Source organism: Lagenorhynchus albirostris, chromosome 20 (genome assembly GCF_949774975.1).
Source record: "Lagenorhynchus albirostris chromosome 20, mLagAlb1.1, whole genome shotgun sequence".
Lineage (NCBI taxonomy): Eukaryota > Metazoa > Chordata > Mammalia > Artiodactyla > Delphinidae > Lagenorhynchus > Lagenorhynchus albirostris.
The window spans coordinates 42,928,498-42,954,947 of record NC_083114.1 but is presented as its reverse complement, the minus strand read 5'-3'; the positions used below and the strand labels follow the sequence as shown (position 1 = coordinate 42,954,947).

General features: G+C 59.3%; 1 protein-coding gene across 3 annotated transcripts; it reads right to left on the bottom strand.

Moving 5' to 3' along the window:
• Positions 1 to 278: 278 nt before the first annotated feature.
• On the bottom strand, positions 279 to 26,210 carry FMNL1 (formin like 1). Of its 3 annotated transcripts, XM_060132876.1 has the most exons (27): positions 26,046 to 26,210; positions 16,357 to 16,440; positions 14,689 to 14,802; positions 13,854 to 13,927; positions 13,417 to 13,500; positions 12,943 to 13,080; positions 11,015 to 11,123; positions 9,972 to 10,048; positions 9,668 to 9,761; positions 8,718 to 8,792; positions 8,295 to 8,405; positions 7,054 to 7,203; positions 6,462 to 6,563; positions 6,031 to 6,283; positions 5,478 to 5,777; positions 5,152 to 5,276; positions 4,283 to 4,485; positions 3,591 to 3,825; positions 3,362 to 3,430; positions 2,730 to 2,810; positions 2,512 to 2,641; positions 2,214 to 2,377; positions 1,857 to 1,958; positions 1,613 to 1,708; positions 1,222 to 1,342; positions 968 to 1,066; positions 279 to 713 (listed from the first exon to the last, which is right to left on the bottom strand). In XM_060132876.1, exons 1-26 carry the CDS (start codon positions 26,172 to 26,174, stop codon positions 975 to 977), a joined length of 3,312 nt encoding a protein of 1,103 aa, XP_059988859.1. In that variant the 5' UTR covers positions 26,175 to 26,210; the 3' UTR covers positions 279 to 713; positions 968 to 974. The 3 variants fall into 3 exon arrangements, with proteins under 3 accessions (XP_059988859.1, XP_059988858.1, XP_059988860.1); XM_060132875.1 differs by lacking the exon at positions 968 to 1,066 and having other exon boundaries at positions 26,046 to 26,209; XM_060132877.1 differs by lacking the exon at positions 968 to 1,066 and having other exon boundaries at positions 14,719 to 14,802; positions 26,046 to 26,209.
• Between the last annotated feature and the right edge of the window lie 240 nt (positions 26,211 to 26,450).

The following is a 26,450-nucleotide window of genomic DNA, read 5'->3' as shown; positions in this document are numbered from 1 at the left end:
GACCCTCTGCACGCCCCCTCCGAGCTTCCGCAGGGTTCGTGGGCCAGACGCTAGGGTATACGCGCCCTTCGAAGCTGGCTCCCTCCCCCCCAACTCTAGTGCAGAAGCAACCCTTCTCCCCCTCTCCAGCCTGTTTGCAGAGACCTGCTATGAAGAACTTGTACAAGTAAAGCGTTTGCTGAGCGAAAACACGTTGCGCCTGGTGGGGGCGGGCACGGAGCGGACGCGGATCTTTTGCAAACGTCTTTATTAATCTTGTATAAAAATAAGGTCCACGGGGAGTCCCCGGAGTTGGGGCGGGGTGGGGGGGGGGTGGAGGGGGAGCGAGGTTGCACTTAATAAGTTACAGGCCAGGCTCCGGCTGAGGCTAAGTACGGCTATTGGGGGAAAAGGGGTGCTGCAAGCAGCATTTGGGGGGAGGGGCCAGAGATGCTGCCCCCAGTGGCCAGATGAGGGTGCACGCGCCTATCTGAGGTGGGCGCATGGTGTGGACCTCGGCGGAGGAGACTGCCCCGCCCAGCAGAGCTGAGGACCACCTTCCTTGAGTCCTGGCTTGCCACCCTCCCTGCACCCCCTCCCAGCCTCCCGGTCCATCTGCAGAAATAGTGGCTACAGGGAGAGGTCGGAGGTGACCTGAATGGGGGGTCCGGGGGGGCGCCGACGAGCGCTGCGACGGCCTGTGTCTGTGCGGATGTAAGGCTGGTTCCGCAGATCTGGAGGCGGAGAGGAGAGGCATTTACCTTTTCAGGAGTCTGCCCAGGGTTGGGACACCACTCCAGGGCACAGGCCTCACCCCTCTAGGGACACAGGTTGTGTGCACGTGGGAGGGAGCCTGTTTGTTTATCAGACCTCCCTCCAACACAGCCCAGCCATGCATGGTCCAGGGGAGGGCAGCATGACTCAGTCCCCCCAAGGACCCCCAGGGCTGTGGGCAGCCACTGGGATCAGAGGCCAGGCCGCTGGGTACCTGGGGGCTAGAGGGGGATCTCCTCTCCCAGGCTGGCCTCACAGAGGAGCCTGGACGTCCTCTTGCCGGTGCGAGCAGTGAAGGGCACCGTCTTGAGCACTGAGGGTTGGAAGGGAGGAGAGGAGAGAAAGGGAAAAGGAAAAAAAGAAAAGTAGCAAAGAGGCAGTGAGGCAGCCAGACCCCCAGGGTTGGGCGGCAGATGGAGGACAGCATAGGACAGACCAAGGACGGGACAGGCCCCACCAAGTCCTCACCTGTGATGATATCTTCAATGGCCCCATCACGGTCACTCTCGTAGATGAGTGGCTCCTTCTGCTGCTTCCGTTTCAGCTCAGAGATGAGGTCCATCTGTTGCCGCCGGATCTTGGGTGGGGACTGGGGAGGAGGGTGAGGGTATATAGCTCCAACTCCAGGATCCCCTTCCCCCACTGTGCCACTAAACCCTAGACCATCTGCCTGGTCCCCCATGGTAAGAGGAGCTGGCTTGAGGAAAAGGAACCCATTTCCACCCCAGGCTACTGGGGCATCCTAGCCTTGGGCAGAGTCAGTCCATAAAAATAAGGGTGTGCAGGACGGCCAGATCTTTGGGGTGAGGATACCAAGCATCATTGGATCCCAGTACCAAGCGCATGGGCAGCTGCCTACCTTGGGTGCGGGGGGCTCCCCTTTTTCCGGGGTGTCGCTGCCCGCCTCCTGGGTAGCTGCTGCTTTCTTCCACTGTTCCACCTCCTGCTCGGCTCTCTGAGGGGCCAAGGCAGGTCTGCGTAAGGGGAGTCCTCCCTTCCCTATCCAGCCCCCCAGCAGAAATAACCCCTACCACTCCCACTGCCCAGGTGGAGAGGCTGCAATGCCCTGCAGGGGTCCCAGCCTGCCCACCAAACACACATACCTTATAGGCTTTGATGAAGCGACTGAAGAGGGAAAAGAACGTGGAGGGGGACGTGGTCTTGGGGTTCTCTCCGAAGTACTCCACCACAGACTCGTAGGCTTCCTGCGGGCACAGCCTGTCAGCCCCACCAGCACAGACCCCTCGGAGCCTGACCACTGCTCTGTACCCCCTTAAGACACTGGCCACTTCATCTCTCCTCCTCCAGGCAGACGGATGCTCCCTCCTGCCCCATCCCCCCAAGGCGTCCCTGCTGTGGTCACAGCGCTCCAAGCCTTGGCTACACAACCCCACCTAGGTAGTCCTTCACCCCCCCACCCCAGCTTCCCCACCTCCCGGGCCGGGTCAGCCCCAGCCCACCTGAGCCGTCTTGCTGTCTGCCAGCAGCTTATCCATGATGGGCGAGTTGGCCCTCAGGAACTCCTTGAGCACTGCGCAGTCATCCTGCCGCACAAACTCCCGCTGGGTCAACTCCAGGCCTCGCTGCAGGGAGCGCACGTCGGCCAGCACGCTGTCCAGGGACACTGAGTGGGAGGTGGGGCAGTGGAGAAGCAGGGACTCAGAGAGGCAGCATTCCCGTCCAGTTACCTCCTGTGGTCCCGTTGCTTTCTCCCAACCTGTATCCGTCCCCAGGGCTGAGCCCCTCCCCCACCCATACCTGAGCCTGCCTTGTCCAGAAAGTGCAGGTCGCTGTGGAAACCTGTGAGCTGTGGGTACTTCTCAGCAATGACCTTCACCAGGTAGTGCAGCAGCGTCTGCTTGCGGTCAGTCGACTTCATCTCCAGCAGCTGCAGGGAGGACCTTCTGTAAGCCCCAGGCCACCAGCCATCCCCCAGCCCCCGGGCCAGGGGACCCCTCCTTGCCCCGCCCCCTCACCACATCCAGACTCTGGAGCCGGAAGCCATAGGCTGCCCCACGCCTGCTGCTGTTCATGTAGTTGCCGAAAGCCAGGACGATCTGCAAGAGGCGGGGTGGGGGTGGCAGGGAGAGCTCAGCCAGGTGCTGGGGCTGAGGAAACCCCCTGACGTGTAAATTGCACAAGGAGAAAAGGTGGTAAAGAGCAAGCCTTGCACTCAGCGCCCACCGAACTCCTGCGTGGATGCCTCAGGTCCATGACGCACGCGTATGCGTGTCTGACACGTGTGCGCAGCCAACACCATGGCACACCCAATTTTGTCACCTGTCACCTTACCCCAAACTGTGCTGCCAACACCTCCTCCAAGGCTGTGGGGTCACCGTCTCCCTCACAGCCATATCTGTTGGTTCCCCGACAACACGATGCTCTGCTAATGAACCCTCAGGCAGGGTGTGAGGTGCGCTGTTGTAACACGGCCCCCATCCCCACCTTAGCTTTGCCCTTCTGAGCCTGGATGTTAGAAGTGGGAACCTTACAGTTGTTGCATCCCAGGGACTTAGGGCAGGGCCTGGGTCTCCCTCTCACACAACCCAGAACAGGCAAGGCATCATGGGTTGGCCCCGCCTCCTAGACCCTCGCCCTAGGCTCTCACCTCCAGGATCTGGCGGAGTTTGTCCGAGGACTTGATGGACATTGAGGCTGCAATGATGGCATTCAGTTGCTGGGGGTGGGATGGGGGAGGCATGGTAAGTTGGGGCGAGAGCGGGGGGAAGCCTATAGGAGGCTCAAGGACTCCCAGATGCCCTCTTGGAGACCAGGCTGCAAGCTGCCTCCTCCCCAATCCCAGCCCAGGCCGCATCGCCCTGCCAGCCCGCGCACACCGGCATGAGCAGCTGGGCAGTGTCTGGGAAGTTGCCCAGGAAGGTGAGCGTGTTCATGCGCTCGGGCAGGCGGGGGATGCGGCTGAAGCGCAGCATGAAACGGTCCTCCTCTGACAGCTCCTCTATGGGTCGCTGCTCCCGCTCGAAACGGGCGATGAGGCTATGTTCATACTCTGTGGGCAGGAAGCGGGTCAGCAACTCCAGGAAGTCCAGGCCAAGGGTCTGTAGGTCGTACCTGTGAGGGGAGGGGCCGGTATCACTCCACACTCACCAGTTCTTGAGAGCAGGACCACTCCTACCCCCTTACTTGATTGAATAAATGAACTTAACTATTTGCTATTGCCAACAGCTTCAGGGAATAAGAGGTAACAGTCAAGGGATGCTGGGACCTAGGAAGCCCGGAGTCCCAATCATACATCAGTGGCGGCGTCCAAGCTGGAAATGCTTGGGCCTCAGTGTCAGGAGGCAAGAAGGCAAAAGGAACACCTCCATCCGGGCACGGACTCACAGTATGACCTCAGTTTTCTTAACCTGAAAATGGGAACACAGTTCCCTGCCCTACTCTCCGACCAGCGCTGGTATGAAACTCGATGGACTCTGTTCCATAGTTGGGGCTCTTTTACTATCTGCCTAACAACCCCGGCCTAGCAGAGGGGCTGCGCTACCTCTAAGCCTGGGGCAGAGGTACTCACGTCTCGATGGCCTGGCAGATGCGGTCCGCCCCCAGGTTGCCCTTGCGCAGGGTGATGGCCAGGTTCTTGGCCCGGTTGGCCTCGATGAGCGTGGCTTTGCTGGGGGCCTTCTGGGATGCCTTACTCTTGAGGGTGCTAAGGTCTACATTGGGGCCTTGGGACTTTGTCTTGAACTGCTGCTCAAAGTCACTCATGTCCAGCTCCTGAGGGTGCAGAAAGAGGAGGTGGGGCTGGGCGGGGCCGGGGGCTGGTGCGTTCCTGGCTGAGCGCCGTGCTTGGTGCTAGAGCCACCTATCCAGCCCTGACCAGGCCACCAGCAGAGAAACAAACCAGTACACAGCCTGACCATGCACCTTGATGGGGGATACAGGCGAAGCACATGGAGCACCAAGGAGGGGCAGGAACAGCACCCCATCCAGGGGACCCAGACTCCAAGCCGCTTCAGCTGAAGCAAGAGCCAAATTGGCCAGGGTTAAAAAGAGGAAAGGGAAGGGCATTCCAGGCAGAGGAACAGCATGAACAATGGCCTGGAGGCAACAGAACACAACCCTTTTGGAGAACTGAAAGTGTAATTAGAAGGGCTGAGGCCCTGGTTGTCTGTGGGAAGGTGGTGGGAGAGGGGCCTGAAAGCAGGAGAGAGGCCAGACTTAGGGGAGGGATGAGCCCCTCTGCAGGCATGGAGGGAAAGCCTCCAAGGGAGTCAGGACACACTGCCTACGAGATGCACTCGTCCAGTTTAGCTTGACCCCCACTCTTGGGCCTCCATAAAATGGGGTAGAGGAGGTGACCACCCCCAGTGCCCAGCATGATCCAGGCAGGTCCCCCCCCTTCTCTGGTGCCCACACTGGCAGCAAGGCAGGACCACTCACCTGCAGCACCTTCTCGTCATTGAGCTCAGTGAAGACAGTGCCTGTGATCTGATTGGGTTTCAGGGCCACCCAGTTTAAGAGGGGCATTCTGAACTTGGTCTGGATGGGTTTCTTGGCCATCATTCCTGGGACAGAGAGGGAGTGGTCACTGGGGCAGTAGTGGGTGCCATGGCTGGAAGGAACCGGGGCCCAGGCCCAGTGAGGACACACAGAGCAGACTGGAGGCAGTAGGAGGCCCACAGACAGAGGGTCCTGGAGGATACTGAAGCCAGAGTACCCCCCACCGCACCCCCGCCTCGTCCCCATGCCCTGGGCAGTCTACTCACCCGGGCCCATCTCTGAGCCAGGCCCTCCAAGAGCAGCAGAGGGACCTCCCGCAGGCGGTGGGGGCGGTGGAGGCACCGAACCGTCAGCGCCCGGAGGCAGCGGTGGCGGCGGGGGTGGGGGCGGCTGGTCTCCCGGCAGCGGCGGCGGGGGCGGGGGCTCCGGACTGCCTGGGAGGGGCGGGGCCGGTGGGGGCGCCAGGGGCGTGGCATCCTGCTGGGAGGGGAGACCAGGTAGTGGGGGCGGCAGCGGCGGCGGTGGGGTTGCTGCTCCGGGAACCGGCTCTGCTGCAGGTGGGAGTTCTGAGCCCAGCGAGAACCGAGGAGGGGGCGGGGAGAAGGGCGTGTCAATTTCTTAGGTTGAGGGGCCATGTCTCCGCCTCCCCGCCCTACACATGCGCACTGGGCTCATTGCGACCCACCCGCACCTGCCTGAGCCACGCCCACAATCCAAACCTACCCCTCCCACCTCTCCCCGCCTGAGATGTCCCCAGGCTCCTCATGCACGTCCCGGTTCTGCCATTCCTACCCCACCCGGCTTGAAGCCCCTGCACACCTGGGCTGGGGGAGCCGATGGGCACCCTCGGAGTCGGGGCATCGCTGCCGCTCGGAGTTGCCACAGCGACCGGGAGGATCTCGATGGAGACGGCATCCCCGGGCCCCCTCAGGATACGGATCAACCCCTTTTCCTCCAGCTCCTCCACCTTCAGCTCTAGCGCTGAGGGCCGCGCCGGGGCAGGGGCAGGCACTTTCTCAGGCTCAGAGGGACGTCTGGAGGTGCCCATGGGGGTCGATTCGCTGAAGCGCTCCTGCGAGCCGCCGGTGGGGTGTTAGTAACCACCGGCAAGCCTGGACAGAGCCCCCATTTTCTTGCCGGGGTGGAGGGAGGTGTCAAGCCTAGAAGCCCCAAATGGTCTGTTCTTGGAAGTCCGTCCCACCCCTGGCCCGGCCCACCCAGCCCCCAACCCCCCGTCCCCCCAACCTCACCCGCAGGGTCTCCAACTCCTTTCGGGTCTGGCTTAGCTGCTTTTCCAGTTCTGCTATCTTGGCCATGGATTCGTTCTCCGCGTCCCGAAGCCGCTCTGTCAGCTGTGGCACCAGCACATGGTGAGCTCCCACCCGCGGCCGGGCATTGGCATGGGCGCCGAGGGGGCGGCACCAGGCATGCCTGCCTGGAGGCTAGGGGAGGCTTCCGGATGTGCTTAGCCCTGGGGGCCGCGGGGCAGCCGAGCCTGGCACTTGAACCCAAGTAGGTGAGGTACTGAGAGCACTGAAGAGCTCTCAGGAGGGGAAACCAAGGCACCACCGATGAGGGAGGGAGCTGGCAGGGGCCCCAGGCACCCAATTCCACCCAAACCAGGGCCTGGGGTCCGAGCACCTGGAGAGGAGGAGACCTGCCTTCCTCAGAGGTCCAGCCCAGTGGAGGAGCTCAATGAATAGTCATTCATGGAGAAAGGCACCCAAAGGATTCAGGTGAAACTCAGGGGCCCCCAGCTCACACCTAGAACCAGTGGCCGATATCCGTGTGGGGCTCTGTGGGCCTACTCTGTGCTGGGCCAAGTTCAGGAGCAGCTCTCACCAGGGCCACCTGCTCCTGCAGCTCCTCCACGTGCTCCAGCACAGCATTCTTGGTCTCAGTGTCCTCCAGCAGCGCACCCACATCAAAAACATTGTCCAAGTAGGCCTGAATCTGCACCTGCAGCTTGTCACTCTCCGTGAGCCGAAGCCTCTGTCCCCAGATGGAAGGCTCAGGTTGAGGCCTGGTGTGAGGGATCTTTCCAGTACCCCCATCACCACCAGAGCCCAGACAAAGGGGCCTGAGCCCTAGCCAACTTCTGTTTCTTTATTTTTTATTGAGATATAATTCATATACCATAAAATTCACTATTTTAAAGCGTACAATTCAGTAGTTTTTAGTAATATTCACAAGGTTGTGCAAACCATCACCACTATCTAATTTCAGAACATTTTCATCACCCCAAAAAGACACCCTGTACCTGTTAGCAGTCACTCCCCATCCTCTCCTCTCCCAGCCCCTGGCAACCACCAATCTTTCTGTCTCTACGGACTTACCTATTCCGGACATTTCGTATAAAGGAAGCGTACAATATATGGCCTCTGTGTCTGGCTTCTTTCACTGAGCATAATAGCGTAATGTTTTCAAGGCCCATCCACGTTCTACCCTGTATCACTACTTTGGTCCTTTTCGTGGCTGAATAATATTCCATTGAATGGACATATCACCCTAGCCTGCTTTTCACCTTTTGTGGATCCTGGCTTTCAAAAATCCAATCCCGAAGGCCCTGCTCCTCTGGGACGCCTCACAAAGAAATCAGAAGAAAGCTACAACCTCTCTGCTCAGGCTGAGCCACGAAGTACCAAGCCCCTCTGCCCATCTTCCCCAGAGCAAGGAACTCCCCCACGACCCAGACCCATACAGCATGAGCCAGCTCCTGCTCTGGCCCAGTGTCTCTGTGCTCCCCAGTGTAGGCCTATCTGAGTCTGGTGCTCCCAGAGCCAGACCGAGGGCCACCTAGAGCCGTTCTAGCACCTGCGACAACAGCTCCATGGTCTGAGTGCCTATTTTGCGGCAGGCACTATACAGTTACAGTCTTTATTATTTCTACGATTCTCCTGTCTTACAGATGGGAAAAGTGAGGCTTAGCGAGAAGAGACCTAAGGTCACATGAGCTAGGAAGTGGCAGAGTCAGGATTTGAACCTTGAACCCAGGTCTGCCTGACCCCGGCATCTGTGCTAACCACTGAGCCATCCTCTGCAGCAAGCAAGTGGTTAAGTCCTGGGGGGAGTGCAGGGCTCACCTCCAAGTACAGGTCCAGGCCCAGGTGGGTGAACTCATATTGCAGGAAGACGCGGAAGTTCATGTTCTCCACCGAATGTACCACAATGTTGATGAATTGCATGCAGGCCACCTGGGAGGCGGGGCAGTGAGCAGGTCTGTGATCCTCTTGGTGGGGGGTTCTCAGTGACTTCCACCCCCCCCAGTTTAACCCCAAGTCCCCCACCCTTGCCACATTTCTCACCCCACTAATCCAGCTTTGTCCCACCCATATCTCTCCCACGTACCCTCCTCCCAGCCTCCCCCTCACTGACATCCGCCCCTCCCCCACCAACCACTCAGTCCTCATATCTGCAGGAGCTGAGCCCAGATCCCAGATACCCAGGCTCCTAACTGCTCCTGGCACCCTAGGGTGACCTGGCCCAGGCTGGGCTCCTGAGCTCACCATGAAGTCAATGTTGCTGTCCTCGTTCCGGAAATATTCCATCAGCTTTTCAAAGCGGTGCTGCTCCCCACATACCTGGGTAGGAGGAATGGCTGTCACTGAGGTCCCAGTGACACACCTCCTAAGCTATCTTCCAGCTGCCCCCTTTATGCCTCTGTGAGCGCCTCTCAAGTTAAATCTAAGTCGGGCCATGTCACTCTTCTGCTCAAAACCTCGATGCCGTCTTGATCTCTCACAGCCCTCCCCAACACTGACCCATTCTGGCCACACTGGCGTCCTGGCACATTCCTACCTCAGGGCCTTTGCACCTGCTGTTCCACCTGCCTGACGTGCCCTTACTCAAGACAGCCACCACATCAATCCCTCACTTCCCTCACAACTTTGCTCAAATCTTACCTTTTCAATGAGGCTTCCTAACCACGCGGCAACCAGTTCCCCCTCCCCTGACAGCTTCCCTGACTTTTTTCCCCAGAGCATTTACGATTTCTTCATAGACTGTGTAATTTGCTTATTTATTATATCGCTGACTATCTGTCTTCTACTGCCTTCTTTGTTTCTTTTGTTCACTAATGTATCCCAAGTGCCCACTCTGTGCCTGACACATTGTAGCCCCTTGACGAATATTCATTAAAGGGATGCATTGATCCTGTGCTGCCTTATGCATCATATTCTCATGCAGCTACTTCTTGCGAGCCTGTTAACCAGAGTCAGCAACTCCGAGATGTGTGGATCAAGGCCAGTTTGGGCAGAGGTTCAGCAGATCCCCATAGCTGTCCCTGTCGCCCCAGGCAGTGCCCCTGCGTGACCCTGTACCTTCCCTTCAGATGAGGAAACTCCCCAAATACCCACCCAGCGTCCCTAGCTGTCCCCAGCAGAAGCCACAATTGGCAGCAACAGGGCTCCAAGCAACACTAGAGGGCAAGTACATGTTTGGGTGGGGGCTCCATTACCTCCTTGAAGTTGTCAAAGGCGGAAAGGATGATATCGTGTCCTCCCCGAACCAGGCACACTGCCGCCAGCAGCTCCAGCACCAGAGCCTTGGTTCTGGGGAGAGAAGGGGCAGGCTGTCCCTTGCGAACAGGCAGGCCCCACAGCAAAGGCGGATGTGGGCCTGGCTAGGGGGGAGGACAGGGGAGCTGATGGGGTGGGAATGAGCCTGGGTAGTGGTCCTGAGAACTGAGGGGACGGAGTAGGCAAGGGGTGAAGTAGGAGGAGAAACTAGACATGGAGAAAGGTTAGGGGCCTGGAAATCACCTAGGGTTCTTGTTGTTGAGGCTCAGAGCAATCTCATTGACACAGGCTGGGTGGTTCATGACGAGGCTGAAGCCAGACTGGGGAGAAAGGAGAGGTCAGCTCCTCCAGGCAGACCCCCAGGGTTCTTTTTTTTTTTTTTTTTTTGGCTACGTGAACCCAGGGCCCCCAGCAGTGAGAGCGTGGATTCCTAACCACTGGACCACCAGGGAATTCCCAGGAAGTTCTTTATATCCAACCACGACCTCCTGGGTGGCAGCCAAAGCCTGGTCCCTCTTTTTAAATACCTTTGTCTGGGGCTTCCCTGGTGGCGCAGTGGTTAAGAACCCGCCTGCCAATGCAGGGGACACGGGTGTGATCCTCAGTCCGGGAAGATCCCACATGCCGCAGAGCAACTAAGCCCGTGCGCCACAACTACTGAGCCTGAGCTCTAGAGCCCACGAGCCACAACTACTGAAGCCCGCGCACCTAGAACCCGTGCTCCGCAGCAAGAGAAACCACCGCAGTGAGAAGCCCACGCGCTGCGACGAAGAGTAGCCCCGCTCGCCACAACTAGAGAAAGCCTGCACACAGCAACAAAGACCCAACACAGCCAATAATTAATTAATTAATTAATTTAAAAATAATAAATAAATGCTGTTGCTCAAAAGCCAGTGTCAAGACTCAGTACCTTGGACAAAGTGAGTCCTTTAAGGCCAGCTGAGTGAGGGAGGAACGGCTTCACCAATCACCCCTCCAAATGAAATAACCCAGAGGCTGCTCTCCCTGGGGTGCAGCCTTTCTTAGTGGGGTGCCTAAGTCCCCACGTGAGGCATAGCCATGCCCCCAGCCATGTCCAGGGTATTCTAAGGGACCTGACCAGGAAGGTGCAGAAATCTGGGCTTCCCCTCAAGACTCATCAGCCTCAAGACCCTGCACTAACAGCCCAGATCCCCAGGGTTCTCCAGCGGGGACAGGGTGGGGGACAGTTGGTCCCAGAACCTCGGCAGCTTAGGCAGCCCCCAGGGAGGACAGTCAGTGTCAATGCCCCGGGCCCGTTGACCAACCTGGTAGTTCATGATGGCACGCAGACACATGATGCAGATGTGGACGTCATCCTTCTGGCTGATGATGCGGGAATTCCTCAGGGCCTTCCTGCTATGGGCCGGGGTCAGCCTGGGCAGGTGGGGAGGAGGCAGCAGGGGTCAGAGTCCCAAACCCAGCTTCCTATTCCCCCCACCACTCAGATGGCCACTGGAGTAAGAGGGGACACATCTGGAAACGTCTGCTTCCCGTCCACCCAACCAGAGAGGCCAGATGAGGGCCGGAAGTCTTCCTCAGTTCTTAGGCCTGGGGCCTGGCATTTCCGGGGGGGAGGTGAAGAGGCGGGGGTCAGGGAAGCAAAGACCCCCTAACAGCGACTTGGTATTAAAAAGAGTTGCTGGGGCTTCCCTGGTGGCGCAGTGGTTGAGAGTCCGCCTGCCGATGCAGGGGACACGGGTTCATGCCCCGTTCCGGGAGGATCCCACATGCCGCGGAGCGGCTGGGCCCGTGGGCCATGGCCGCTGAGCCTGCGCGTCTGGAGCCTGTGCTCCGCAACGGGAGAGGCCACAACAGTGAGAGGCCCGAATACGGCAAAAAAAAAAAAAAAAAGTTGCTGTGTTGTGGGGATGGAGAGCTTATAGAGGGAAAAGACCGCCAAAGCTTGTGAACGGCCATGAAAATACTCTCCACAAGGTGGCGCTCACAGCCACGTGAGTTTACCTTGCATCTTGACAATTCAGACAGCCATGGGTCAAATCCCAGCTCACTGATTACTAGGCATGCATGTTACTTCATCTCCCCGGGCCTCAGTTTCCTCTTTTGTAAAATAGGAATGGTAATAATAGTGCCTTCCTGATAGGGTTGTTGGGACTATGAAATGAGCTTAGAACAGCGCCTGGCACATCGTAAGTGCTCTATGAATGGTTTTGCTGATTTTTCGCTAAAAGAAACATGATTTTTTCCATTGTCGCAGAACCACCAGTCAATACTGGAAGGCCCCACTCCTCGCTCTTCCTGCCACATCTCCCTTTTCCCGTCATTGCTCAAACGTGCCTCTGACTCTTTGCTTGTGCTGTTCCTTCTGCCTGGAATGCCCTTCCCTGTTCCCACCACTGCTTCTAAAGCCTGTATCCATCTGCAAGACATAGTTCCAGTGTCATCTCTTCTGGGAAGCCTTCCTGATGCCCCAGGCAGTGGCCACCTCCCTACTCAGAGTTCCCAGTCATACTTCCATGACAACCTGTCACACACTGTCTCCTACTAGATGGAAGGCTCCCAAGGGCAGGGTAATCTGTCACCTGAGAATCTACCACCATGCCTGGTACATAGTAAATGCTAAAAAAAAAATGTTTGTTGAATGAATGAACAAAGAAATATATTGTGAGAGTTTAGAACTTAAGATGAAGTTGGTTTCCTAGACCCAGAGTGGGAAGGAAGGTACCTGGGGTCCACATGAGGCTCCAGGGCCATCTCCTTCCCTCTCCCCACCTCCCAGCAGGATGTGATAAGTTAGGGTGGGCTGACGTATCCGAAGCAGCTGAATCCAGGGGTGTCACCTGAGTTGAACACCTCACCCAACCCCACCACCACCCTGGAAGCTGACCAGGCATGCACCTGCCCCTAGGTGGCTACGTACCGGGGAGAAGGGGGGCATCTGGAGTCCGCATGGGAGAAAACAGGGGGTTAGATGATACAAAAGGGGTCCCACTGACCCTGAAACCACCCCTCTTATCTCAGATCCCACTGAGGTTCCAGCCTCTAGGTGCACTCCAGAGGCTTCTTAACACACACATTTCCCGAGCCCTGGGTGAGGCCCTTACTCTGATCCCCGATGCCAGGCTACCCCTCTCACCACCCCCAGGGCCCTGGTGGAGCAGGCTGGGTACAGCCGTCCAGGGGTGAATTCTCCATTCACCCCACCACCTGCCACCCCGCCAGGGGGCCCACATACTTGATGGTCAGGTGGCGGCTCTTGGGCTGTGGCAGCAAGGATGAGGGCGGGCCCTTGCTGAGATCTTCCACCGACTGCTCCAGCGGCTTGCTCTTCTCGGAGCCCGGGGCCCCATTGTCTGTGCTCTCCATGTAGTACCTGTGGGGGTTAGACTGGGGATGGAGGCCAACACTGCACGGCACCTCAGAGGGGCTGGGGGGAACCCAGGGAGAGACAGAGCTGCAGGAGAGACTGGGGGTGGGCGGAGGAGGCTGTGTTCTTGGCGCTGTGCTGGGCCTAGCAGGTCCCAGCTGGCCACCGCAGGCCACCTCCCTCCCCGTCCACGGCAGGCCATCAGGAAGGGGCCTTGCTCAAGCCAACTGCAGGGCTCCAGGGTGGACCCAGGCTAAGTTGCCTGGAAGCGGCCCGAGGAGTGGGCGAGGCACAGGAAGGCACGGACTCTGGGGGTGGGCACCAGGGCAGGGCCAGGCTTACGTGACAGAGCACTGCACGAAGGCCAGGTACTCAAGCAGCACATCCAGGCCACGGTTCTCCTCGTTGAGGAACTCCTGCACCCACCTGCAGGGCACAAGGCTCCCTGAGTGCCGCCCAGGAAGGAGGTCCTGCCCAGTGTTGGCACAGAACGGGCACAGCAAGGGCCCCTGGGCTGCCCTTTCCCAGGAAGACAACGGCCTTGTAAGACCCAGTGACGCCAGGCGATGATGGTGGAGGCCTCGGGCAGGACGCACGGCCCAGCCATGCCTCAAGGGGCAGGCAGAGGGTGGGCAAGAGAGGACACCCAGCCTGGAGGGGGCCCATAGGCACAGCCTCTGGGGGGGATGGGGGGATAAAAAGGGGAACCCAGGGGCTGCCTGCTGCCAGAGCTCTCCCCCTCCCCCGATCTCCCCAGGGAAATCTGAGCCCTTGCTCACCCAATGTGGTTGGTCCTCAGGGAGGTCTCCAACTCCCGTAGCACCTGGGTGGACTCCTGGACTCTCCTCTTAAACTGGGAGCCAAGAACAGGGGAGTCTGATGGGTGGAGCGCAGGCCTCAGCCCACAGTGCCTGCCCACCCCGACAGCTGGCCTTTCACACTTGGCAGTCTAGACCACCTCCACACACCTGCCCAGCGGAATAAGCATACTCAGGCCCCACATACGCCCCCCCATACAGACACACAGGGTGCGCAGCACGGCCACGCACAAACACGAAAGAGGCACACACGTCTCTAGACACAGACACACAACGCGCGCGCGCACACACACACACCCATATATGAGGACAAAGGGTACACACACATTCAAACATGAACACCCTGGGTACACACACACGTGCATATCCATACACAAGTACAGTGGGTACACAGACATAAGACACTCACATATTCACACACAGACACGTGGGGTACGCGCACACACACACACCCCCCTATACAAAGACTCAAGGATACACATACATCCATATGTGGACACAAAAGGATGCACATAATACACACACGCACATCCATGCCTGGGCACACAGTGTGCACACGTGCACACACACTACACAAGTACACACAAGTGTACACATCTGAGTACAAATAGGAGCTGCAGAGGAACCCGTGAAAGCGCACGCCCAGGGCACGCTCAGTCCCCTGTGAAAACGCACACACACGCGTCCACGCACCCACAGAAGCCTGCAGAAAAGTCTATACACACAGTTACTCCAGCTGCCCAGAGCTTGGAAAGTGCAGGGGGAAAGGGACAGAGAAAAAGCGGGCGACATATACCCCTAAGTTGGACATCCAATCTGCTGCTACCTTGCGGCTGACCCCACCGATTTCCAGGTAGCTCTTCAGCTTCTGGATATAGGCTTCAGGGGGGTTCTTGACCTGAAACCGCTCCTGCGGAGATGGAATAGGATGTACAAGGGGCAAATGGCCAACCCTTGTCCCAGAGTCCCTTTGTCAGCTCCGACCCAAGGTCCCAGGCTGCCTTAAGACCCCCCTGAATACCAAAGGCATAAACCCAAACATTCGGCCTGCCACTTGAAAAGACCCCAGTCCCCGGCCAGGCCGTCCCTTGGTTTATGGCCACAGGCCTAGAACAGCCTGGATGGAGTGTGGAGGGGTCAGTCCAACTATACACCCCACCCTGGAGGGGGAGACTCAGGCAGGCCAGTGAGTGGCACCCTCCCAGCCCTGTGCCCTCCCTGGGCCACATCCCAGCCCAGAAGTGGGAGTACCAGGAGGAAGAACACTCTGGAAGGGCCTTATGAAGCACCCAGCTCCTAGCAGGATGGGGGCCCCTCCCGCAGGGCTCCGCCCCAGTCGTCGTGTTCACCTGTGTGTGTGAGTGCACACGCGCGAGCACGTGACCTGTGCTCAACAAAACAATCCTTAACTCCCCCACCCCATCCAGGGCTCCAGGAGCCACTCACACAAGAGGCAGGGGCCCCACTAGAGGGCCTCCGCCCAAAGGAGCTCCCACCCTTCCCAGTCCAGACCCCTCAGATATGCCCAGCCACCCCCCTCAACCTCCCACTTCTCCCAGGCCTCTGTGAGCTCAACCTGAGATGCCAGGCCAAAGGGGCAGGGACCCCTACCCCAGCCCCAAAGCCTCCGGAGGCAGCTCCCCACCCTCTCCCCATAGCCCTGCCCTCACCCCTCAGACTCCCGCCCTGCCAGCTCATCCCATCCTGGTCCACTAGCAGAAGCCGAAGGCCCAGCCCTGGCTCCCAGGATAGGCTCCCTGCTCCCCAAATCCCCACCCCCAGCCTCCAGGGCCACAGGCCCGCCTCCCTCCCTCTCTGAATCACTGTGGCAGCCAGGCCCCTCCCTGCCACAGCAGGCGTCCTCCCTGCTACCTCAGACAGCAGCCCCACAGCTGAAGGGGCCGGGGCAGCCAAGAGAGCCACGAAGGTGGCAAGTCCAGGCAGCGACTGAGAACCGGGAGACGGGGCCTCTAGTCCCTGCTCTGCCACTCGGGAGCTGGCTGACTTGGGGAACAGCTCCTCTGGATCCAAGGTCAAAGGAGGACAGGAATTCCTGACCCTCCTCCCCACCTCCCATGGGGTGGAATGAAGATGTCCAGCCCTAGGGCTGTCCCTCTCTTCCCCAGCCCAGAGCTGGAGGGTGGACAGAGCCTGCCCCGGGAAGCTCAGCAAGGAGGATGGGGACACGGCCCCGGCTGCCCCGGCCAGTACCCTGGACCAGCCCCTGTCAGCTTTTCAGAGGGCAGACCCAGCCCTGCTCGTGACTTATAAGGTCCCTGGGGAGGCCCAGGCCCAACACAGGGGGATTCCAGAGTCCTGCACATGCCCTCAGCACCCTCCCCAGATGTTACGCTGGCCTCTGGGCAGGGTCTTGGCCCTGCGGCAGCGTGGCAGTGTCCCCTCTCCTGCCAGCCCCAGCCTGGCCAGGACAGGGCACCCGATGACGGAATGGGCCTGTGCCCACCTGGTCACAGATGAGCTCCCACTTCTTCTCGTTGTCATACTGGCTCAGCAGCTGGACCTTGTCCGGGGGCAAGTTCATGCAGTTCTGGGGAGAAAGACGACAAGATAAAGATGCTGAGTCCGGGGCCCTAACCATGGGCGAGGGGGAGAGGACCATGGGCGTTGTCGGGGGACCCACTAGAGGCCAGCTCCCTAGTAGGCCTGTCATTCACATGAGTCCCGTCACCACCTCACCCCCGGAAATAAGTAGCATTAGACAACGGGAACACCGAGGCCCAGAGATGGAGCACCCTTCCGAAGGCCCAACAGCTAGAAAGTGACACTGGGATTTGAATCCAAACCTGCCTGACGCCAGGGCCTGGGCTCCGTCACCCCTAAATCGCCCCCCCCCCCCGGCACAACTTGCACGGAGGCAGGAGCGCGGGTTCGCAGCCTAACTTCCTGGGACCTCAGGCACCTCTGGGCTCGTTTCCCCACCTGTGATAAGGGGGTACCTTCTCTTCTCCCATCTGCATGGGAAGCTAACAGGGACCCGACTCTGGCCAGGCCCAAGTGTGGCCAGGCGTGGACTGTGCCCCGTTCCCACATGCCACCAAACAACACGTGTACGTGGTCCCAGCCCAGGGCACCAGTGTCTCACAAACACCACAAAGCCTCTGCAAGGACAGCAGCCAGCAGCCCCCGGCCCTCTCCAGCCCCCTCCCACTTGGTCACTTCGGGACAGACCGAGGGAGATGAGGTCAGATGGGCAGGGAGTTCCAAGCAGGTGCATGGTGGCTGCAGGGCCCAGGTGGATTCCAGGGGAAGGTCACCCAGTTACAGGAACCAGGGAGAGCAGCCAGCACGCTGGGTCTGTGGTGCTGGTGGCCCAGGCTGGGACTCCCCTTGAGAGCTAAGAAAGGTCAGCACTGCTCTGCCTGGGTCCTCCTCCCCCAGCCACAGATGACAAGGGTACGATGTGCCGGCCGAACTTCTCCCCACAGGACAGGCTTAGTGTCTCTCCTGGTGCTACGGAATCACCAGGTGCCACCAGCGCTAGGAGCTCCCTGGACCCCCAGGACTTGGCGTGTCTCCCTAAAAGAACCAGCAGATGATGCCCGTTCACCCCGATTCAGTAAACCCCAGGTTTATTGAGGGTCTACTATATGTCAGGCTCCAAAAGACAGTTCTGGCCCTCGAGGAGCTTAGTCTGTACTGGGGATGTGGGAGCCCCAACCCAGGGTAGAAGAGGCCCCTGTCACCAGCTCTGATGGCTCAGACGCCCTCAGTCACATGGCCCTGAGAGGAGGCCACAGCTGGAGCAGAGAAGGGGCCACACCCACCCAAGCCTTCTCAGCCAGCTTCCCCTCCTGGGTGCTAAGCCTAATTCGGGGTCTCTGGCCAGACCTCACCCCGAAAATCACTGCCTTAGTTCGGCCCCAGACAACAGGAAGCTTGGTACCCTCTGCCCCGGTTGCCCAAGCTTTCCGGCCAGGGCCCCACTTGAGAGGTGAAACTGCCCATCCACCAGGCCCTCCCGCCCCGGGCCGGCTGGGCATGGCGATACGTCATTCCTCTCCCCCATTGCGAAAGTGAGCCCAGATTGAGGAAACCGCCTGCGGTCTCATCAGCTGCCCTCCCCCAACCTGCCAACAGCCAGGACAGCTCCTGCCCCATGGGAGGGACTGCCCAGGAAGGGGCCCTGGAGCCCAGAGAAGGATGTACCTGGCCAGGGAGGCCTCCCTGGGGCCATTCTCTGTCTGTCTCTGTCTCTCTCTCTTTCTCCCTGGTCCCTCCAGATCCATCCCCACCCTACAGAGACCCAGGGTGGGGCAGGGCCGAGGTGGGGGTGGGGGCCAAGGCTGAGGGGGGTGGAGGAAGCAGAGAGAGAAGGCAGGCGATACCAGCGCGGCCAGCACGGAGGAGGAGGTGGGGGGGGGGGAAGGAGGGCGCAAAGGAGTGAGGGGGGGGCTCAGCAGCTGAGCCTTAGAGGGGATCGCCGCTTCCTGACGTGGGTCCTTCTGGGCTCTCACCCACCCTGGGGACTTGCTGGCTCCAGGAATGGCCCCCGTGGCGCTTCTAGAGACAGCAACTAATCATCATAATGACTCCAACGACTGCGGCGCCAGCTTTGCCCGAAGGCTTACCAGCCCTGCTCACACGCGGCAGCCTTCCACCCTCACCACCATTACTGGCACTGCTGTTAGCCCCATCCCACAGGTGCAGCACAGATCAGTCCAGTCACCTGCCCAAGGTCACGAACCCAGTAAGAGGGGCGCCAGGCTGACTTTGAGCCCTGAGCCAACCCAGAACCAGCGCCCAGGTCCACTCTCCCAGTTCAGCCCGCGCTTATTACTGGGGAGGGGGAGGTCTCTGCTGGGCCAGCGCCCCGTCCCAGCAGTGGTGGAGGGCAGGGCACCCCTTTGCCCCTTCCCCACCTGGGCCTCCTCAGGCCCCCGGGCCTACATGCCAGCCTGCCAGACGGGCTAAATTTAGGCTCGGAAATCAGAAATAGCTCTGACAGCGCTGAGCACTAATTAGCAGCTGTTCCTCGGCTGTGCCCACAGAGGAGACGGGTACCCGAGGAAGCAGGAGAGGGACCAGCAATGCCACTCACTCAGAGTGGGGTGAGGCCATCCTGGAAACAGTGACAGACCCCCAGACTCAGGGCCCTTAGCAAGGAGGCAGGGGACTGGGAGACTGGGGACTGGGAGACAAGCAGAAGGTTGGCTGATGGCCCTCAGATGGGACAGGGAAGGACCAGGAAGTCCAGGTGTGCGTGGCGGGGGGGTTGGGGGGGCGCGTACGGGGGGGGGGGAACACCCGCCTCCTGTGGGGGGGGCGGCTGTGATGTGGAGGAACCCAAGCGGGATTCAGGGGACCCAGGCTCTGGGCCCACCTAGCCTGACTGCTTCTTTGTCTCCTTGAGCCTCAACTTCCTCCTCCATAAAATGGGCACACTTCCCTCCTACCTCAGACTCACGGGGCTCCCCGGAACCCTTCAGTGAGAAGCTGTGTGGGGTTTTTTTTTTTGTTTGTTTTTGTTTTTTTTAACATCTTTATTGGAGTATAATTGCTTTACAATGGTGTGTTAGCTTCTGCTATATAACAAAGTGAATCAGCTATACATATGCATATATCCCCATATCTCCTCCCTCTTGCATCTCCCTCCCACCCTCCCTATCCCATGCCTCTAGGTGGACACAAACCACCGAGCTGATCTCCCTGTGCTATGCGGCTGCTTCCCACTAGCTATCTATTTTACATTTGGTAGTGTATATATGTCCATGCCACTCTCTCACTTCGTCCCAGCTTACCCTTCCCCCTCCCTGTGTACTCAAGTCCATTCTCTATGTCTGCGTCTTTATTCCTGCCCTGCCCCTAGGTTAGAAGCTGTGTTTTGACGTAATAATACTCTTCAGGGACGTACCACTATGAAGAGGCATGTCACAGGTTGGGGGGGGTGGTCAGGGGAGTCCACTGAAGACCCGAAGGTGAGGGCTGTGTGGCGGACAGAAGTTGGTGAAAACATTAGGAGAAGCGGACCTGTCTCCAAGGCTTGGCCAAAAATGAACTGAGCCTCCAGCTTCCACCCGCTGCTGCCCTTCACACTTTTCGAAGAGGGAGATAGGGTTCACCTCTCAGGGTGTGGCCAAGAGAAGGAGCTGTTTCCCTGCTCCTCCTATTAGAATGGGTGGGGATCATTCCCCTGCTTCCCTGCCCCCTCTTTGTGTGTCAGAAGGGCCTCCAGCCCTGCACACCCAAGGCCAGCCCCTCGCAAGCCGCCCCCCATCCCGACACTGACATGTGGGCAGGTGTCCCTGGAGACTGAAGGGGCTCCAGCTACATGTGGACACAGTCACACCCTCCAGTTTCACTTTTAGTTTGAGCTGAGACTACGTCCCAACCCACCCGCCCACCCTCTCCCTAGGAAGCCCAGCCCTTCAAGCCCCAGGATGCCCTTGAACTTAGGCACCAGCCGTCTCAGACCAGCCCCACAGGCATTCCACAGCCTGATGGATCCAGAAGCCAGCCCTGTCCCCCGGCCCCACTTCCCCATCCATCTCCTCTGCCCACCTCTACATGGCTTCAAGCTTGGTTTTAGAGCTCTCAGGACATCTCCAAAAACAATCAGCGTTATCCTCTTTTAAAAATTCTGGTATATGGGCCTCCCTGGTGGCGCAGTGGTTGAGAATCTGCCTGCTAATGCAGGGGACACGGGTTCGAGCCCTGGTCTGGGAGGATCCCGCATGCCGCGGAGCGGCTGGGCCCGTGAGCCACAACTACTGAGCCTGCGCGTCTGGAGCCTGTGCTCCGCAACAAGAGAGGCCGCGATAGGGAGAGGCCCGCGCACCGCGATGAAGAGTGGCCCCTGCTTGCCACAACTAGAGAAAGCCCTCGCACAGAAACAAAGACCCAACACAGCAAAAATAAATAAATTAATTAATAAACTCCTACCCCCAACATCTTAAAAAAAAAAAAAAATTCTGGTATATGGATTTTCTAGGGCTCTTATAAGCAATCCCAGGCTTAGAGGAGGGTGTGGGGTAACCCGGCCCTAGGGTGCTAAGAACCCCAAAAAGTTAACAGCTTCTCCCGTCAGGGTTGAAGGGTCCCCATGGCAGGAACAAGGGCAAGCAGGGTAGGAGTCAGGGCAGCAGGCACTGCCCTTATAATCCAGGCTGGTAGGAGAATAACGACAGTAACAATAATTAATATTCCCCCGAACATTCAATCCGTGCTAGATGCCATGCTAAGGGCTTTACATCTATTAAGTCATTTAAATCTCAACAGCAAGCCTACACAGTAGACACTATTATAATCCCCTTGCCACAAACGGGAAACTGAGGCACAGAGCCATTAAGCTGCTTGCCCAAGGTGACCTAGCTGGCAAGCTGGTAAGAAGACTCAGTTTCCTCGGAAGAAGGAGCGCTCAGAGCAATGAGAAACATGGGTCCCGGCCTCCCAGGGGTCTTCTGCAGACAGCCTGGCCCCCGCGCCTGTCTGAGGAACCAGGAACAGCCGGCCCCATTTCCTGCCACCCAGCACCCTACATTTCCTGTTGTTGCCCACACTGAGCTCTTACTCACTGGGGAACCCCCCCTCACCAGCACACCCTCTCTCTGAGGGAAGTGGAGGCCTCCCCACCCCTCCCCATGTGCACACAGCTACCGTTAGTGCCACCGCTGCCCCACCCTCCAGGAGAGGTGGGCCCTCCCTCTCGTGGTTTCCGGCCACCAGGCAGTTTTCATCTAGGCCCCTCTGTGGCCGACGTGCTTGATGGCAGGGAGGGCAGCCTGACCTGGGACTGCTGAAGACTAAAGACGGCACCCTTGGTTGGTCTTGGAAACGGAGGTGGGGGGAGGGAAGAGGCAGGGTCTGGGCTCCTTCACCTCGAAGGGCCCCAAGATGAAGAGGACCAGATCAGCCTCAACATCATCCTGTCCTCACAGTGGACAGTGTTTCCTGAGCACTTGTTCTGTGTCAGGCACTGTGCTAAGCGTTCTATTTAATCCCCTCAACTCTAGTTAATCCCTTCAACAATCCTAGCAGGCTGGCATATACCCTTTTCTTTTTTGGGGGCTGCACTGCACGGCCCGCGGGATCTTAATTCCCCAACCAGGGATGGAACCTACGCCCCCCGCATTGGAAGTGTGGAGTGTTAACCACTGGACCGCCAGGGAAGTCCCTGGCATATACCATTTTTATTATCTTTTTACACGGGAGGAAATCTGAAGCTCGGAGAAGGTGGGTAACTCGTTCAAGGTCACACAGGTAGTAAGTGGCAAAGACAAAACTCAACTGCCAAACTTCATGACCCCAAAGCCTGGGAAGCTACTCAGCCTCTCCTGTGAGTAACCCCTGCCCTTCTCAGAGGCAGGGAGGGCTGAGCCACCTCCCGGGGCTCCGTGTTCCCAGGAAAACCTTAGAGGTGGCCCAAGAGCAGCCCCACCTGTTCCTGCCCGTCTCCCCCAGCTCTTTGCCAACTGGTCCCAGATGTCACTGTGAGTCATGCTGCCACATCCCTGTGTTTCCAGGGGCAGCACATGCCAGTGCTGCCTGCTGGGAATGGCACCCCACGGCCTCTGCCCAGCCCAGCCTCTGACACGGGGCCACAGCCCCACTGGGATCCTCCACGTGAGGCCCCAGAGACGGGAGGCACGGGGCCTAAGCGACCCACAGCTCCATCTGCCCCACCCCAGAGGAGGGAGCTGCCTGAGCGGGCAGCGCCTCGGTCACAGCCTACAGAATGGAGACGCCCCCCTCTGCCCTTCACCCCCAGTCCCAGCCCCAGCGGGGAAGGAGCCCCCCGAAGAGCAGGACTCCCAGCACCCACACCCTGCCGGGGACCGCCCCGACCTCCCCACGCAGCCTGGGCACATGCTAAGGGCACTCCAGGCCGCCAGGCCCCATCAGGCAAATTCCTCTCCTCTTGAATGGCGGCATCACTTGGCCTCGAGCACATCACGGCGCCTTCCCTTGATCCCTTTGCCCCTGAGTTACAGGCGCCTCCCTGCCCAGACACATCGGGGGTGTCCTAGGCCAGGCCGTAAGCCTGGCAGTTCTAACAGGCCTGGAAGGAGTGCCCTGCCACCCCAAACCCTGACCCCTGCAGGGGAAGGCCTGAAGAGGCTGGAAGACGCCCAGCGCTCAGCGTGGCGTAGGAGAGGCGAGAGCACGGAGCTCGGTGCGCAGGTTTTCCCACCATCGCGGCAGGCAGCCGTCACTCCTCCACTGTTGCTAAGGCAGCAGGTGGAAACCCTGGATCAACCTGCTCTTCCTCCGCACCACCATTTAAGCAAGGGCACCCCTCTCTCTCAGACCCTCCCCAGAAAAGTAGCTCGCACCACCCATTCTTGCATGGGAAAAAGGCTGCCCAGGGGGAAAGGGAGAAGAGCACCCTCGTCTCCTGTCTGGCAGTGGGCCTTGGTCGGGATACCCCTAACCCATAAGAGGAGTTCCACAGCCAGAAGCCAAGGAGTGGTTTTAGATTTCAGGATCCTACCACCCACCAGGGATGAAAGGGCTGAGCTCCAGTGAAAGGAAGAGGTTCCCTGGGGCCACGTGACTAGATCCCAAGGGGAGGGCTATGCTTCCCCCTTCCAGACTGGGGGATCCCTGGGGGTGGGAGGCCCACCACTCAGCAGTCTGAGGCTCTTCTCCTTTTATTAATTTTTTTTCCTAAGGATTTTATATTTATTTATTTATTTGGCTGCGTTGGGTCTTCGTTGCTGCGCACGGGCTTTCTCTAGTTGTGGCGAGCGGGAGCTACCCTTTCTTTCATTTTCTTTCATTGCGGTGCGCGGGCTTCTCATTGCGGTGGCTTCTCTTGCTGCAGAGCACGGGCTCTAGGCGCTCGGGCTTCAGTAGCTGTGGCTCGCGGGCTCTAGAGCGCAGGCTCAGTAGTTGTGGCGCACGGACTTAGCTGCGCGGCATGTGGGATCTTCCTGGACCAGGGCTCGAACCCGTGTCCCCTGCATTGGCAGGCAGATTCTTAACCACTGCGCCACCAGGGAAGCCCTCTTCTTTAGACATTCACTGAGGACAGGGCTCAGCTCTGGCCCAGGAGGCAGTGCTCAGATGGAGGCTCTCCCTGTAATCCCCGTCACTGGGACTATAGTTTTAGCCAAATCTGCATCCACCCCCCACCTCCCCCACCCCACCCCCCGCCAGCCTCAGGCAGGGGCCAAGGGTATAGTCCCAGGGCACGGTGGTGAGGAGTGCGGAACGAGGTTCTTAGCCAAGTGACCTTGGGTTGGGTGCCTTCTGTGAGTACAGGACATGGGACAGGCTGACCCATCACCAGGAAGAAGGGGGAGGTGTAAACACACTGGGGTTCCTTGGGGAGGGGGGCGGTGAACCCCAGTGGGCGCTGCTGCCCTAGATTTCTGCCTAGCCACCACCGCTTTCTCCACCGGGACATCTTTGGACCCCTCTCTGGGCCTTCACCCTCCACGCCCCGGTTCTCAGGGACTCCCAGCGGCACTTAGCGTCAGACTCAGCCAATCGGAGCTAAGGCCAAAACACACGCAAGCGCGGCAGTCAAGTCCTACACAGGCATCAGAACCTCACCACTTGACTTTTGGATTTTCCGGTGGTCTGAATTACTCACCCAGCTCCTCCCCCTTAGGTGTGTGTAACAGAGAACGGACTGGGACCTGGACTTCACCCTGAGAGCCCATCCCCCCCGTCCATAGACACACACTTAGGGGGAAAGTCAGGCTGGCCAAGGTCCAGGGATCCACCACCAACTCAGGCTCCCCAGATGGCCCCCCGAAACCGTCTATCTCATTCTTCCCCCTCCCCCTTCTGCTCTGCTCAACTCAGCTTTGTGAAGACATGGATTTGGGGAAAGGGAAGAAGGTGGAGAGGTGGGGTATTTGGGGACTAGCCTGATGTGAGGTGTCCCTCAGTGTCCCTCCCTCTCCCCGAATCAAACAAGGTGCCTTCACGGGGACAGCTCAGACCCCGCCCCACCCTACAGCTCCTTCAAATCCCTCCCAGCCTTTCTCCTGGGAGGGGGCATCAGACAAGACTTCCTGGAACTGGGAGGAGGGGCCACACAGGGGATCTGGCAAGTAGGGCCTCAAGGCAGGCCAGGGGAGGGGAAATGATGTCAAGGAGGTGGAGAAGACGAAGAATCAACAGGGCCACCAGCCTGCGTGGCTCTGCTGCCTGCCTCTACCTCGGGCCCCCACCCTCGGACCTGCAGTGCTAGCCTGCTCGGACTTGGAAGTGCCTCTGGGGAAAAGCACGGCCTTATTTGCCTGTCACCCAGGGTCTGGCAAGGGAGCTGACAGCAGACAGGCCACCAGGCAATTAGTTAGGGAAGGAGCCTGGGACAGGGTTGAGATAGGGAGAGGGAAGTGAGAATGAGTGGCCATTTCCCCTCCCTTCTTCTACCAGGTCTTAGAGAACCTGGCTTTGCTCTGGAGCCCCTACCCACCAAATCCATCCCAACTGCCTCCAGGCTCAGTGGATGGCTTCCTCCCCGGTGGCCTAGTCCCCAAGCCCCCCAATCCCCTGGAGCAGGTGACAGTGAGGGAGAGGGGCTTCCAGACTTTTGCTCCACCCCAAGCCAGAGTGACCAACCCATCCTGACCCCGCCCTTCCTAACCTTCATCCCTCCAGTGGGTGTGAGGGGACGCACAAGATAAGGACCCACAGACAAGCTCTCCCGGACATGCAGTGAGGGAGAAACACAGACACCCCCAACTGCATGATCTGACAACCCAGCTCCCAGCAGCTCAGGCACCAGCGGATCAGGACCAAACACCTCTACTCAGTTTCCAGCTCCTAGGAGGTTAAAATATAACCCCTTATGTCTTTGACCCTGAGACACAAGTAGATGCTATTGCACCCTGTGTCTGGGCCTGCATGCAGTGGGGAAGGGGGTGCTCCGGGACACCCCCCCACCCGCGTGCTGCGCTCCCAACTTCCTCACAGGACATTTTTGTTTAGACCTTTAGACCCAGAAGCGCTGTGGGAGGGGGTATCTTGGGGAGGGAGACTGGACGGTTGCAGAAGAAAGTTTTGGGGGGAGAGTGCTAAGTCACTCTTTAAGAAACCACTGTCACTCCCACCCCCTGGAGGGGCCGCCACCAAGCCGCCGGAGATCTCCAAGCGGTACCTGAGCCCCCGGGGGCGGGGACGCGTGGCGAGCCCCTGCCGCCCCCCGCCCGCGCCCCGCGCACAGCGGGCCACACTCACCAGGACCCGGTTAAACCTCTCCTCCAGCTCTCCGGCCGCGGGCATCGGCTGCTTGGGCGCCGCGGGATGCTTGGGGGACAGCGCTGCGGGGCTCGCGGGCTGCTCCGCGCTGCCGGCCGCGTTGCCCATGGTGGTCCCCACCCAGTCGGCCAGGCGCCTCCAGCCTCGGAAATCCAGCTTTCCCGGGGAGGGCGGATGAGGCTCCCGGCCTGGGGGGCGAGGAGGGCAGCGGCTCTCGGCGGCGGCGGGGGCTCGGCGACGCGGGCGCTCGGCTCAGCGGCGCGCAAGGGCCGGGGCGCGGCGTCCCATCGGGGCGGCCCCGTCCGAGGAGCCGGGCGGCGAGCTGCGGGGTCGGGGGAGGAAGTCAGGCTGCAGGCCGCCGGGGCCAGAGGGCTGGGCCGGGGG